This window comes from Globicephala melas, chromosome 12 (assembly GCF_963455315.2).
Source record: "Globicephala melas chromosome 12, mGloMel1.2, whole genome shotgun sequence".
In the NCBI taxonomy this organism is placed as follows: domain Eukaryota; kingdom Metazoa; phylum Chordata; class Mammalia; order Artiodactyla; family Delphinidae; genus Globicephala; species Globicephala melas.
In genome coordinates, this window is record NC_083325.1 from 66026017 (window position 1) to 66042312 (window position 16296).

Here is a 16296-nt window from a genome sequence, read left to right on the forward strand (position 1 = left end):
TCAGAATAGTCCTGTGGGCTCCTGGTAGCAGGAGAACCTAGAGGCTGCTTGGGGTCTTCCAGAATCCGTCTGTGTGTTAGCCAGGGAGTGGGCAAAGGCCTGAATAATGCACGTCCTCTGTCCTGTACAGCACATGGCTGGACTTGAACCTGGAGCTCAGAATGTCTACACTGACTTCTGAGAGATGACATTTCACAAGGAAAGCGTGGTTATGCTTATAAAAGTTTCCTCTAGTAAATGCATCCTCTTCTTTTTTGGTTGTTTATAAACCCCTAATGAAACAGTGCTGTTGGTACCAGGATGGCTGATCATTTGATGTAAGGATCCTGAGTCCTTATCTCTTGGCACAGATTGCTTAAGCATTTATTGCCTGTTTGGTCAGTTACATATACACCCTTTTGACATCTGCCTTGCTGTTAGCAATAAAACCTGAAGAATGAGGGCAGTTTTCCTACCTCATATTTTAAACACCTGTTTAAAGAAGTAACCTCTACCCCTCAAAGACAAAGAGAGTGATGTCTTGGGTAGCACACTGGGAGATAGAGGAATGAAAGATGCTCATGGCTTTTCTCCCTCTTTTCTAAGGATTTATTGAAGGGTAAATCAGAGCCTCACTTCATCCTGGAAGGTGTGAGCAGTTTCGACATCCAACAGGGGGAGGCAGGTAAGAACTCAACCTCTTCCTTCCCAGCCCTGGATTGACGCAGGCTGCCCAAAGTCAGCCTCAGAGTAGGGGGGGTCAAGAGCAGTGCCCACCCAGACCCCGAGCGGCTGGGCCCGTGAGCCATGGCCGCTGAGCCTGCGGGTCCGGAGCCTGTGCTCCGCAACAGGAGAGGCCACAATGGTGAGAGGCCCGCGTATCGAAAGAAAAAAAAAAAAAGAAAAGAAAAGACACTGTGATGCAGAATAGAGCAGCATTAAATTTATGTATTAATTTGGAAAAATCAAACTTTTATTACTGTAGTTATTCCTTTCCAAAAAGACAGTATATCTTTCCATTTATTTGGAACTAGTTTTATGCCCTTCAGTAAAATGTTATAGTTATGTTTCGATATTCATGCTGTACCCATCTTGGTAAATGTATTCTCAGATATTTTACAAGTTTGTAGCTAATATGAATGATTTTTCTAACTAGACGTTGCTAAAAAGAGGAAAGCTATTCCTTGTTTTATATTAAGTTGTATCTAGCCACCTTACCAAATTCTTTTATTAGTTCTAATTTTTTTCTTTAGTAGTGTCTGGATTTTTTTTTAGTTATATTATCCACAAAGATAATTTTGCCTCTTCTTTTAATATTTATAGAGCTTATTTTGCTCTTTTGCCTTGTTGCATTAATTAGAAGGTTGCAATTTTGAATAAGAGTGACAAGAGCAAAATCCTGCTGTCTCTTGGTTTTAGTGACATACTTTCCTGGTTTGTCATTCTTTTAATCCACTGTTAGATTAAATTTGCTAAAAATTTTATTAGAATTTTTACATCTGTATCACATGTGGAATTGGCTTCCCATTGTTCGTTGTTTTTACTGTGGAGTTATGCTTGCGTTTTAATATGAACCTATTGAGATTTACTTTGATCTGAAATAATTTGTATAATGGCTGTTAATCATTGATTATCTGTTCTTTAAAAGTAAAATAGGCAATAGTTAAATCGTCTGGACCTATCTCCTTTTTATTTATTTATTTATTTTTGCGGTACGCGGGCCTCCCACCGCTGTGGCCTCTCCCGTTGCAGAGCACAGGCTCCGGACACACAGGCCTAGCGGCCGTGGCTCACGGGCCCAGCCGCTCCGTGGCACGCGGGATCCTCCCAGACCGGGACACGAACCCGTGTCCCCCGCATCGGCAGGCGGACACCCAACCACTGCGCCACCAGGGAAGCCCTTCTATCTCCTTTTTAAATATGATTTCTTAAACTCTTCTGATGTGTTCAATAGCTGTTGATCTGCTTGGGCCTCTTATTTCTTCTAGAGTTAATTCTTGAAATTTATATTTTGCCAAGAGAACCAACTGTTTCTTCTGTAGTTCCAAATTTATTGCACCAAAGTTGCTTATATAATTCTCTGAAAATTTATTTTATTTCTTCTAATTTGTGATTAAGTCAACTTTATTAATCCCTAAACTATATTTTTATTTTTCCTTTTTTTCTTAATCCAGCTCTTCTTAATCCAACCAATCTACTGTATTAGTTTTTGAATGACTCAACTTTCTATTTTCATTGTTCTTTCTATTCTTTTTCTTTTAGGGTTTTGATTTCCATATAATTAATTTCAATTTATTTTTATTAATTCCCATTTACTTTCTCCTGGTCAATTTTATTGGTTTTTTGTTTTCTGAAACTATACACTTAATATTCTTTCTTTTTTTATTCATGATAAAAGATTTAAGACTAAAATTTTCCTTCTCAGATCTTTTCTGTATCCATCAATTTTAATATCAAATGTCTTTTATTAATTTTAAGTTAATATTTTTTTAGCTTTTTTATGATGTTTTTAGTTTTGATTTAGTTTTATAGGGGATCATCTCTTGGTTGTAGAATTTTAGACTTATTAGATGATGATCAGAGTATTCTGATCATCATAAACTCTCACATTTGGGGAAATTATTAAAGTTTTATTCATGGCCAGGTCCACAACAGTTTTTATAGATGCTTCATGGACATATGAGAAGAGTATATATTATCCATGATAATATATCCATGATATATGGAATCAAGCTCCCTGATTTGCAGATTGTGTAATCTGCAATTATCTCTTCTATCTTGGCTTATTTTTTGTCTATTTGATTTGTCATATTCTAAAAGAAGTGAGTTAAAGTTCTTCCCCAAAGTTATAGTTTGGAGGGTTCCTCATGTTCTGGCTTTATACTTTTCCTTCTATATTCTTTGGTGCCCAAATATTTATGTTCTTGCTCTCAGGTTGTTGCAATAAAGCTTACACAATATCCCTCTTTGCTGTATTTAATGCTTCTGAACTTGAATTCCTCTTTATCCGATATTCACTTTGCTACTCCAGCTTCCTGTTACTTACATTTCCCTATTATATCCTTTCACTATCAATTTCATTTTCACTATGTTACCAGTATATTTCTTGTCCAAAGCATATTCAGAACTCATTACTCACCATTGTTTCTTTCAGCCTTCATTTCGTCTTAAGATTTTTGTTCCAATTTCATCCACATTTGGTAGGAGTAGTTCCTTGAATAGTTTTCTCAGATTACATGAGTATTTTTCATTTGCTCTTACTTAAGAACAATATTTCGGTTGGGTTTAGGATTTTTGGATTACATTCCTTTTCCTCAAGAATCTGTAAACATTTCTCCATTGTCTTGTACCTTCCCCAATGTTGCAGAAGAAAAATCCAATGCTAATCTATTCTCTTGACCTTGTATGCAACATATTCTCTCAAATTGCAAGTTTATATGAGGTGATCTCTCTCCTTGGTTCAGAAATTTCTCTAGAAATGTCCAGATGCGTGAATTCCAGGCAAGATTAATCTCGCCTGGAATTCAGTGAGCACTTTCGTTCTGAAGACCTGCCTCCTTTTTCTGCTCAGCTGTTTCCCTCCATTTTTTTCTGGGTGTCCTCCTTTATCCTGTTCTCTCTTCCTGAAGTCCAATTATTTGCATGCTAGGTCTTCTAACAAGCTCCCAGATGATGCTGATGTTGCTGGTCCAAGGGTCATACTGAGGAGTTAGCCAGAGGGTGCAGTGTTTAGCTGTGTCTGGGCTCACCTCAGGGGTGCAAGTGTTGGTGGGGTGACAAACTGAGGACAAACTGAGGCCCAGGCTGGACATGCTTTGCCCTTCTGGGTGGTGAAGATAGTCCCACAGTTCCCCAGAAATAGCTACAAGTGCTGACCTCTGTACATCTCATCATTCTGAGCTTGGGCACTCTTCTCTGGAAAGGGCCCAGTGCCTGGGCAACTTGGATGCTTTGCCCAAAACACTTCTGGTTTCCCTCAGACACTTGGGTACTGGCTCAATGGCACCAGCCAGCTTCTTGAAGGGCGCAGACATTATCCAGGCGCCAGCCCTCCTCACCCAGAGCAGTGAACCAGGAAACACAGATCGGTGACCTCATTCTTGACCACCAGTCAGGCCATTTTCATCCTTTTTGGGAACGATGATCTTATCTGAGGTTCCCTTTGTAGAGGGAGAACAAGTCTGGTCAGCATTACTGGTGTGGGAAGATGTGAGTGAGGATAGAACCAACAAGAGGATCTCGTTCAAGCCAGGACTCACTCATTCTTTATGGCCTACTGTGTGCCAGGCACTAACCTAAGTGCTGAACGAAAAGCCTGTCGAGAAACAGTTTCAAACCTGTGATCTCACCTTCACACACTCATCTGATCCCATCACAGTAGGAGGTAGCTCTTACTCTTACCACCATTTGACAGATGAGGAAACTGAATCACAGAGAATTAAGTGTCTTATCCAATATCTATTGCTCGGGACAAAAAAACAAAACCAGGACTGGAGCACGGTTCCACTGACTGGATGCCACCTACTACACTTTGCTATCCAATTAAACCCCACATCCAGATGGGTCTGTCCTTCTAGTATCCTCCTTCAAGGAGCTAGCGTTAGCTTCCCTGATGCTTCGGACAGGTTTCACGATCTCACTGTAATAGCATCCCTGTTGGCTCCCAGCCTCACCCTCCTGTGCATCTTACTGCAGTCGGGAAGCAGATCCACAGCTGGGGCAACACCAGCTCCAGTGCACTGTCATTAAAGACTGCGAGGACATCTTCTTTGTCTTGTCTCCACTGACATCTCTGTCTTGGTCTCCCTCCCTGCTTCGAAAGTGCATCCTCATCTGTATGCAAAAGCCCAACATCTGGGACATCCGGCTGTGGGCAAGTCTCCCTGTCACCACCGAGCAGATGATGGATTGCATCCACCCAGCTTTACTCCAAGCCCGACTATCGGAGGCTTGCCTGAATCTTGTCAAGACTCAGGCCTGAAGCCAGAAGCCCTGTTGCTGATCCAGAGACCAGCAAACCAACTCCAAAAAGCTGGCTTTGTTATGAATTATCCTCATTTGGCAATGCCCCCGGGTGAACCATTAAGAGTTGAATGCTGAAGATTAAACCACTCTGTTTTGGAGAGGAGCATCTGGTTCATTTGCACGCTTAGCAGCAACAGTGCCAGCCCGCTTCATGGCGGCTGCTCTGCTGGCAGAGACAGCTGGACGTGAGGAGAGGAGGGCCAGGGTGAGGCTGTAACTGCTCAGTCCCCGAGCAACCTCACTGTTCGGCCCCTAGGCTTCCGCCCACACTGTCGCCGCCGCATCTGGGATGCCTTCCCTGCGCCTCGCCACCTGCTGGAATCCTGCCTCCTCTCTCAAGCCTTCAGCTCCCTAAAGGCTCTCCTTCCCCATCACAACACTCTATATCTCCCATTCTCCTTTGCTACTCAGCATCTGCTCCCCCTACTGCCATTTTGTAGACGAGATGTACCTGGAGAGTCTTCAGTGCGCCTGAATCTCACAAAGGACTTGCCAAAGTGAGGCAGGAGTCAGCCACAAAGTCCAGCTGGAGCCCAAGACTCCTTCCTCCCTGCTGTATTTTCCTTGATTAACTTGATCTGTGACTCACCTGTCAGTGGAGGTGACAGTCCGGTCCCCCGTGCGCCAACCTGGGCTGGAATTTTGGTCTGGATAGACTTCCTTGTTGCACCGTGGTGGTTAAGTGGCAAAGGTGGTGATCTTTTGGCCTGGGTCGGAGGGCCAGCACCTCCCTCCTGCCCCAACTCTACTAAGGCGTATATTCCTCTCTCTCTCCTCCCGTTCTGGCACTGTGGCCAGCGGGTGGAAGTGGTGATTGACGATCGCCTACCTGTCCTGAACAGTGAGCACTTCGTTAATCCTCGCAACAAACAAGAGTTCTGGCCGAGCCTGCTGGAGAAAGCCTACGCCAAGTAAGGATGGGCCCGTCCCTCTGCCCAGGGCCTGGATGCTGGCCCTGCCTGCCCAGCCACTTGCCCCGGCTGACGCTCCCCACCAGCCGGCGCTAAGACTTTCGGCGGCTCTGCTCAATGCAAGCGATGCCCCTGGGAGCTTCAGAGCCTTTGCCCCCTCGCTGGGCATCCTCTATAAATAATCACTGTGCGCAAGGCTCAGCTGGAGCCAGAGGAGGGACCCAGAGACACATGGCGAGGGTGGGGCAGGGCAGAGCTGGACAGAAATAGGCACTGACAACGGTATTATTGTAAGGGCTGGTGTACGGGCCCCAATAAAATGTAGTATCATGTTCAAAGTCTGCTGAGAGGGGCAGAGGAGAGAGACAGCAGTTCTGACTCACAGAGACTCAGCTGGGACTGCACAGAGGAGGTGGCGTTGAGCGAGGCCTTGAAGGATGGGTAGGATTTCAGAAAAGAGAGAGGAGATATGAGGGGGGGGTGATTTGAGCAGTGACCCGGGCGGGACACTTGGGGACCTGGTGTGGCTGCCGTGAGATTGCATTTATGACTGGGGGGCAGGGCGGGAGCTGTTTATTATTATATGGTCCAAACACCATGAGTCAGGGGCTACCTGCTGGTGTTAACAAGCTCGAGGACTTATAAACTCCCCAAGTCACCTGTTCCACTTAGACAGTTTGGGTTGCTTTTATTCAACAGCTGTGTATGGTGCATTTAATCATAATCCAGGCACTGTGCTGGGCGCTGGGAGAGACGCTCATGCTGGCTCAGGCGGGGTGTGCAAGAGTACGTGTGTGTGTGAGAGGTCGCTGTCATCAAGACCCACACAAGTGAGGGACACATCAGAGCTGGAAGCCAATGCTAGGAGACAAAAGGTCAGGGGCCCACACATTTCAGGAGAAAAATGAATAGTGGAGAGTGTCCTGGAATCACGTTCCCCAAAGATCTTCCTAACCAATGCCTCATAATGACAAATGCGGAAGCCAAGGCTCTGAATAGTGATGTGATGGCAGGTGTAAGCGATTAACCTGAGTCTACTGAGGTTTTTGGTCGTCTGATCAAGTGACATCATTTGGCAAGACCGAAGACCCCGCCCCATCCAGTCCCGGGCCCTGAGGAGTGGTTACGACCCCGCAGACTACCCCAGTCCTTGTCCTTCTGGAAGCACATCTCAGGGGCTCTTTTCGTGCATTCTTTCTTTTGAGCCCAGCTTGTGCAAAACTAGAGCTGTTGCTCATTTCCAGCGTCAGGAAGAGCTGGTCGTTAGCATTTGAGAATGAAGCCCAGAAAACAGGCGAGGTGGATGAAGCCATCCATATGTTTGGGGAGGTTAATTCACTTCTAAGCTACTTATGCAAACACTGCCATTATCTTTCCGGGGTGGATTCAGTGCTCACCACTCCAGGGCCTCTTTTTTTTTTTTCCTTATTGAAAGGGGGGAACACGGCAGTTCACTTGGAGAATTAGAAAGCTCGCAGATGAAATGATGACTTTGACCCGATTTTTGTTAACAGCTGACCTAAAGCAATCATTCAGCTTGAAAAGAAATGGGAAACTGGACCCAGAATCCACATTCCACTGCCTGAAGAAATCTAGTGCAGGAGAAAATGTTTCAAACTCCAAAGCAATTTAAAAGCCTTCCCCTCCATCCAAAGAAGGGGGTTATAGAATGCAGGAGGAAATCAAACAGAATTACAGCACATCAGAGCTAGACGGAGCCTCTGTCAGCATCAAACCCTACCTTCTTTGAAAGATGAGGAAACTGAGGCTTGGGGTGGGGAGGGGCAGTGAAATGACTTGCCCAAGGTCACACCGTGTTTGAGGCCAGGCTGGGATCAGGTCTGTCCTCCCCAGTCACGTGCTTTTCCATCATTTCTTGATACTGTCAGTCCTAGAGGAAAATGATTTGTCTTTTTGCGTCTTTGGAACTCAGTGTCTGGCACAGAGGGACCACAGCGCAAGCATAGAGAACCCACCTGTCCAGGTGGAGATGGTCCTCTTTCCCTCCAAGGGTGTAGGCAATACCGAGTGCACATGTGGATCCCAAACTTTCAACCATTCTTGCAGCTGGGCAGTCAGAAATGAATTGGTCAAGTGAGTCAGATGTGGAGGGAAAAAAAATCTTTGTTTGCAGGGTTCTTTTCCCCAGAGGTCATAAAATAGGAGAGTGGGAGACAAGGTCTGGTAAGCTGCCTAGCACCCTTTCTGGAATCTCTGTGGCTCAGTTTATAGCCTTTCAGCATCCTTTTTGGATCCCGATTTGACATCTGAATTCTCCCCCCTCTCACGTCCCTGCCAGGCATGTAGACGGTTCCCCAACATGAGGTGGAAGCCGAGGGGTGAGGAGAAGGCTCTCTCAGAATTCCTGGGTTCAGGTGACACGCGTAGTGACAGGTGTGGCGAACACAGTGCTCTCCCTCTTTCCCTCCCCTTCTATTTCCTGGCAGCAAAGGGAGCTAAGAAGAGTTGACTTGTCCCTGAAGCATGAGCAGGCTCTGTGAGCGCGTGTTTGTAAAGCAGAGAGGGAGCGCTCGTTGTCAAAACGCCCAGCTGCTGCTGGGACAGGCTTCGTGGGCATCGTGGAGACACAGCGAGAGATGGCTATGGAAGTCACCGAGAGGGGGCCACTGGCCATGGGTCCCTCCTCTTGCGTTGGGTGTCTCTGTGGTGACTGCAGAGAGTGGGAGGTGCATGACATCAGACCATCAGACGAGGCCCGTAGACACTGAGGCAGTGGCCCTGGAGTGACGGGGCAGAGCCAGCAGCCGCTTTCCTGGTGTGGCTCCAGTGAAGCTCTATTGGAAGCCAGAAGCGGGGGGTGGCAACACGGGAGGTCACGCTGGCGGGCTCTGGAATGGGTTCCAGAACCCTAGTCTTGGTGATCTTCCAGCACCCTCAGCAAAGGCCTCTTAATCTAGGACCCAGAGCCAGAAAACGTGGGAAATCAAGGGAGTCAGACGCTGAGACCTACCTAGGCACGATCGAAGCTTTGCAGTTGACTAAAAACACTGCAGAGATAAGAGTCTAATACCAGACAACCCTGGTCAGAGAGAGGGAGAGACAGAAAGATAAGACTTAGAACCAGTTTAATAACGAGTTGAGATCCATCTGCCACCTGGTTCCTCTAGAATGGCCCTTGGGTTCTGTGGCCTTTGCTTTCGTTAACACAAGACTCTCTACGCCGTCCATGGTGTTTGTGCCTGGGACGGTGTCCTGCAGACAGCGGCTGCTTGATCTGTAGTTGCTGAAGTGAGTTTACGTGAATTCTGGGGGACTCCAGGAGGAGAGGACTGCAGAGGTGGAAGTATGGTGAGAGAGGGGTGTCTGAGGGGCCCCAGAGCTGATCCAGGTGAAGGGCTGAGGACCGAGAGGGGTCTTGTCCGAGGCCTCGGGCCCAGTAGAGGCAGCAGCAGGGTGGACCCCCGCCTGACCCCCACGTGGTTTTGCGTCACCAGAAAGCAAGCAACAGCTGGAGCTTTTCTGCAGCTACCAACCTGTATGGGGCTTGGCCTCTGCTTCCCCGTCAGGGACAGGAAAGCTTAGGTCCCGGCCGGAGGCCTGAGTGACCAGGTAGTGTGGGAACATGCCCACTGGACTTTGACACCAAGAGGCAGGGTCTCATGCCTGGCCTGACTCAGCTCCATGCTGTTGTGGGTTTGCCCTGCCTATATTTTAGGAGCGCATGGGAACCTTTCCAGTTCACCCCATCGACAGGAACTTGAGTTCTCAACACAAATCTGACCTCATGTGGCCCCTGCTTCAGTGGTTCTCCTTGTGAGTGATCAATCCTCCCTCTCTCCCGGGAATACCAGTCAGTCCATCATCACCCCCACTCCACCACGCTCTTCCGGCTCCGGAGCCTACCTGATTTGATTCTTCCTCTCCAGAATGTCCATCCCACTGTCCGGACCTGGATAAAACTCAGTTCAGAGTTGTGACCCCTCTCAGAAGCCTTCCCGGGACCCCCAGTTACTTCCTCTCTGTTCCAAGGTGATCCACGCGCTCTCCCAGCAAATAGACACCCAAGGAAGGCAAAGCAACCCGACGTGTCCTTCTAAGGGGAGAGCATGTGGGTGGTGAGTGCTGCTGTGAAGGGGTGGACGAGTTTGGCTGTAGAAGCAGGTGAGCATGGACTTGCTGTCCTGATCATGCTCACAGCAAGCACACCTCCACAATCCAGACCCTCTCCACGTGCTGTTCACGCTTCACCTGGCAGCACAACCGCAAGAGCCCATTCCCCGGAGGAGAAAAGGGGGCCTTGAAAAGCTCAGCCTCCCGCCCGAGAGGAGAGCTCACGAGAGGGGAGGCCAGCAGTTGGGCTGAGCAGATTGGCTCTTGAATCTGGAGACTGTCTAGTAGGTGACTGCGGGAGAACTGGGAGGAGGACAAGATAGGGCAATAAGACAGGGCATGTCTCAGGGTGTGGGTCCAGAAGCAGAAACCCCATGGGAGGGTGGGAAGAGGCATTTTTAAAATATTTATTATTTTTTAAATTTATTTGGCTGGGCCGGATCTTAGCTGTGGCACTCAGGATCTTTAGTTGCCACATGCGGAATCTTCATTGCGGCACACGGGATCTCTTAGTTGCGGCATATGGGATCTTTAGTTGTGGCATGTGGGCTCTTACTTGGAGCATGCGGGATCTAGTTCCCTGACCAGGGATCGAAGCCGGGCCCCCTGCATTGGGAGCATGGAGTCTTAACCACTGGACCACCAAGGAAGTCTCGGAAGAGGCATTTTGGAGAACAGGTCTGAGAGTTCTAGGTGGTTTGCTTTGGGGATGTGTTATGTAAGCCTCACCCTCACCTGTGTTACCTTCAGTGACATCACCTCACTGGTGATTCTGGGGGGAGTGGGTTAGTTCTGAGGATGGGAATGGGGATTCTGGGTCAAGCTTCACACAGAGTAAGAATAGAGGCTGCCTATGGCCACAGTGAGCATCACAATTGTTGACTGTGGGCTCTTGGAGGGCAGGAACAGGGTCTCATCCATCTTTGAACGCTCAGTGCCTAGCAAGGTACCCTGCACACAACCAGTACTTACCACTGTTGTTAAACAGGAAACAGTGGATCCTTTTTTTTTTTTTTAACATCTTTATTGGAGTATAATTGCTTTACAATGGTGTGTTAGTTTCTGCTTCATAACAAAGTGAATCAGTTATACATATACATATGTTCCCATATCTCTTCCCTCGTGCGTCTCCCTCCCTCCGACCCTCCCTATCCCACCCCTCTAGGTGGTCACAAAGCACCGAGCTGATCTCCCTGTGCTATGTGGCTGCTTCCCACTAGCTATCTATTTTACGTTTGGTAGTGTATATATGTCCATGCCACTCTCTCACTTTGTCCCAGCTTACCCTTCCCCCTCCCCGTATCCTCAAGTCTCTTCTCTAGTAGGTCTGTGTCTTTATTCCCATCTTGCCTCTAGGTTCTTCATGACCATTTTTTTTTTTTTTAGATTCCATATATATGTGTTAGCATATGGTATTTGTTTTTCTCTTTCTGACTTACTTCACTCTGTATGACAGACTCTAGATCCATCCACCTCACTACAAATAGCTCAATTTCGTTTCTTTTTATGGCTGAGTAATATTCCATTGTATATATCTGCCACATCTTCTTTATCCATTCAACTGTCGATGGACACTTAGGTTGTTTCCATCTCCGGGCTATTGTAAATAGAGCTGCAGTGAACATTGTGGTACATGACCCTTTTTGAATTATGGTTTTCTCAGGGTATATGCCCAGTAGTGGGATTGCTGGGTCGTATGGTAGTTCTATTTTTAGTTTTTTAAGGAACCTCCATACTGAAACGGTGGATCCTTATCATAATAATAGCCAGTCTTTATTAAAGGCTTCCCTTGTGCCAGGCACTATGCTAAGCCCAGCCCCAGGAGGTTAAGTAACTTGTCTAGGTGAAGCAGCTAAGTATCTGGTGAGACTGGGATTCAACCCTGGCCTGTGGCTCCAGCACCTGCATTCCTAAGCTCTGTACAATGCTGCCACCTGTGGGGCTCCCCAGGCCCAGGAGACCAGGAGAAGGAAGCGATAATGGTGGCGCATTGCTAGATTCTTTATCCAGGAGAACAGAAGGTGGGCAGGTTGCCATAGCCCGGGGGTGGTTGGGAAGTCCATTTCCTGGGAAATATGCAGAGGTCCGGGTACAACCTCCTTTTCTGGGGCACCCAAGGCGCCACAGGGGTTGATCTGCCTTTATCCCTCCCAGGTTTCATGGGTCCTATGTCAACCTGCACCATGGCTACCTCCCTGATGGTGGACCTCACGGGAGGGGTGGTCACCAGCATCAGCCTGCATTCCTCCTCGTCTGACCTGATGACAGTGGTGAAGATGGTAGCCGAGGCAGGCTCCCTGATGACCTGCAGCACCCTGGCCGGGGTGAGTAGACCAGGAATCTCGCTGCACTGGTTTGAGCCTTTCCTCGCCCAGGAGTGTTCAGCCACTGGCCCATTCAGGGGAATGGCCAAGTGACCATCACGGAGCACTGATGCTGTGCTTTACTGACACCACTTCATTTAATCCTCACGATAGCCCTCAATCTGAAATAGGGATCGCAGAATTCACTTACAGAAGAAATGGGCTCAGAGAGACTAAGTAAACTGCTTACCGCCACACAGCCAGTGAGTGGCTGAGCAGGGGTTCAGATGCTGTCGTCTGATACTGAAGCCTTTGCCTAGTGCTTCCCTGTGACCGGAAGCAGTGGGGTCCAGAGTGAACGGGGGGTCCTTTGATTCTCACTGGCTTTAAAGGCAGCAGCCCAAAGGCAGAGTACCCCATTCTGAAAAGCCTGAATGACCCTCCAAATTATTTGAGTCTGTTCTGAGACAGCCAACACCGTATCCCTGAGGACAATTCCTTCACTCTTTAACCATGTGGGCTTTGAGTCACACACCCCTAGTCTGAAATGCCACATGAAACCAGAATGCACTTTAAACCCCAATTCCTCATAGCTTGGAGGTGGTAGATCTTCCCAACTCCCACAAAATGCCCAGAAGTTATGTCTTGTGTTGTGTCTCATTGATAGCAAGTAATTGGAGAAGCCAGCAGCCCACGTCCTCAGGACTTGGTGGCCTTCTGTCTTTCATGGGGTGGTCTCCTGAGGTGTGAAATGCTGGGGCCACAAGCACCCCACAGCCTTCAAACTCTGCCTCTCTAGGAAAGAAATCCAGGAACACGTGCTGTTCCAACGTGAGTCAGGGATGCTTTTCATCTGGCCACAGCCCAGCTGCTGACTGAATGGTGCTTTTCTATCTTTTTGAAGAATGTGTGAATGTTTAACGCTTGGTCTGCTTTTCTCCTTTGAAGCCGACAACTGAGTCCACGAGATGGCAAACGGGCTGGTGAGTCGGCATGCCTACACAGGGACTGGCGCTGAGCAGGTAAGGCTCTCCGTGAACACGGTGCCCCAGGGTTCTTGCTCCCCTACACAGGAGTCAGAATCACTTGCCTCGGTGAGCCCAAGAAGCTGAAACAAGTAGTGATCACCCTTGCCTCCACCATGTCCAGGCCCATCATGGACAACCTCATTCCCTCTCTTCATCCAGTAGTTCTGGTGCCCAGTATCCTCATCCCCCAGGGACCCACCAGAAATTTTACTATCCTTGAATGGCCTCAGACAGGCAGAGTGTCTAACTAGGCTGGGGGATTAGCCCAAAAAGAAAGCAGAATTAACTACCCAATTGACTTTGGAGAAAATTTTGCCCCAAAAGGGTTTTATTTGTTACATACCAACTGAACTGCGCTGACAAAGACACTCGAAAATGCAGGGGGCTCAAACAAGATCAAGTTCACTTCTCAACTAGGCAGGTGATTCCAGAGCTGGTAGCTGGTTCTGCCATCTGCAACATGGGGCTTCTATCTGTGAGCCCAGGGCAGCTGCCTCAGGTCCCCTCATTTCCCAGCCGGGGGAGGAGAAAGAAGCCAGGGACACTTATACATCCCTAAGGAAGGCACGTATCAGTAAAGGCACACACCATTTTCTCTCAGATCCAATGAGTCTGGACCTAGTCATGTGCCACCCTGAGGCCCAACATTGTCTGGGAAACATACCATCTCGCTGGGCTGCCCTGTGCCCAGCTAGAACTTTATTCCCATGAATAAGGGGAGGATGGCTACTGGGGACAAGTCTTTCCCTGTGATGCAGCAACCAGCTTTGGGTGGACGAAAATGCATATCATCGGTGTGTGCAGTAGTGTTTGGTCTGGAAAACACTACTGAAGTCCAGCCTCCTCGATTCGTAAATGAGAAGCCGACACCCGAGAGGGGAAGGCCAGGGTGATACAGCTGCTTGAAATGGCTGGGCCCAGACACCACGACTCCTGAGTTCCCATCTATGCTTATCACACAGCCGTGCAGGGACAGCACTTCCTGGCCTTGTGATGATTTCCCACAAATGTTCCCCCATCTCTGTAGTTCTCACAACTCCTGAGGTCTGATCATGTCTTCTAGGTCATAAGAGACAGTGTCGCAAACCCCAGGGTCCATTTTTCACAGGTATTTATGGGCCGAGGAACGCAGAGTATCAGCTTCTATTTATGGCCTATTTCTCATATCTGTCTTCCCTCTCTGCGTGTCAATCTGTCTCTCCTGTCCATTGACCTAAGGCCAGTTACTCCATTGTTTTGTGTTTGGGTGAATGTTCCAATCTGCAAAACAGAGGCAAAGTGGGAGGGAGACACAAGAGGGAGGAGATATGGGGATATATGTATATGTATAGCTGATTCACTTTGTTATAAAGCAGAAACTAACACACCATTGTAAAGCAATTATACTCCGATAAAGATGTTAAAAAACAAAACAAAACAATGCAAACAAACAAAAAAACCAGAGGCAATATTTTCTCTGTCGCCTTCCTCCCTAAGGAAATCAGTACCAACATGCCTCCTCTGCACAGCAGCTGGAGGGGAGCAGGCCCCTAATAAATGCCTGCTGGGTCAGTGGGTGAGTGTGCTCGCATGAGTGAATGCATGCATTTGTCTTTGGCCTATGAGGATGACATCACGGATTCTCCATCACAGAATATGTGAGGAGCTCAAATGACATTTCCCGCAAGCAAGGAAGAGGCCCTGGTAAACGGAAGCCATGAGAGATCCCAGTCCCAGTGGCCCCAGATGCCCTTCCTCTGGGATCTCCCTTGCCCTTCTCTGAATTCTCAGTGGAGACAGACAATACCATCATCACATCTGGCCACGGATGGACATCCTGCTCCCCGTAGCTCCCCATCCCGGATGTGGACAAGTCTAGGTTAGGGAGAGAAAGTCAGCTTTCTTGTGTGCCAGCCTTGATCCAGGCAGTGCTGCCTGGATTACTGTGTTGACAAGACTTGGGCTCTGCTTCCGGACTTGGAAAAAGAGAGCTGTGATCAATGAGTGATATCGGTGCTGGGCATGGAAGGAAGGAGCCATGGTACCTGCGTGATGTGCTGGCCATTCCTGGCAAGGCCCTTTTCATACATTGAGACAGCCTTTCTTTCTCCTCTGAATGCAGGGGAGAAGGGACTTGTGTATCCAGAGGTCCAGATGGCCATGGAATGTGAGTCCCGCAGAGGCTGGCCACGGGGATGGCAGTGACTGCCGGCTCATAGAGCAGCCAAGTGAACACCTAGGGCCAAGGTCATGGAGGTGAACTGGGGAGTGGAAGTGCGGGCTTGGCTGGGGTTTGGGCTCGAGATGATTCTGCTCACAGCCCGGATGCTTGCGCCCCCACAGCACACGCTTTGAGTTGTTCTTATAACACACAGCAGTCTGAACAGGACACTCCTGTGACAGTAGGTGATGAAGACCGTGTGTCCTGCGTCCACTCCCGCCATTCTTGCCACTCTGCGGCTGCTGACACTTCCCAGCCTGTGCTCAAAGGAGCACCAGCCTGGTGCGATGCTCTGTGAAAGCAGTATTCGGATGTCCACATGTTAAAGGCTCTGAGAAGGCCTGTATTAACAATATAAGTACAGCTTGGTTTTAGTCTGCCATTAGCCATGAAACCATTTTTTTTCTAGGAGTAACAATGAACTGCCTCTGGAACTTGCATTCAAGAGAATACTTTCAAGGAATTATTATCCTCGGACAGATAACCTGGATCACCTCTTCCCAGTGGCACCCTTTCTGAGAGATCTGACCAGGGTCAGGGTACAGTCAGCAGCCAGGAGAGTGAAGCAAGAAAGCCGCCCATTCTCAGATGCAGCTGTGACCTTAGCCTCGAAGGTTACGCCTGAGGCACTTGGCCAAGGCCCATGTGATCACCAACAGAGCACTGTCAGAAAAGAAGTGACACGGTCAGACAAGCGCCCAAGAACTTGATTAAAGGTTCTTCCTGCAGAAAGAGGAGATTATAACTCTGACCGCAAGTGCTAAGATTAAACCAGCCCA

At 48.3% G+C, this 16296-nt stretch overlaps 1 protein-coding gene across 1 annotated transcript in view; it reads left to right on the plus strand.

Annotated features, from left to right (window-relative positions):
- The window catches only part of CAPN13 (calpain 13), a 76329-nt gene that overhangs the window by 12152 nt on the left and 47881 nt on the right, over window positions 1-16296 (plus strand). Inside the window, 6 exon segments of the mRNA XM_060309235.1 lie at window positions 586-664; window positions 4647-4852; window positions 5758-5915; window positions 12141-12185; window positions 12187-12314; window positions 13238-13311. Coding sequence (XP_060165218.1) covers window positions 586-664; window positions 4647-4852; window positions 5758-5915; window positions 12141-12185; window positions 12187-12314; window positions 13238-13311 — 690 coding nt within the window.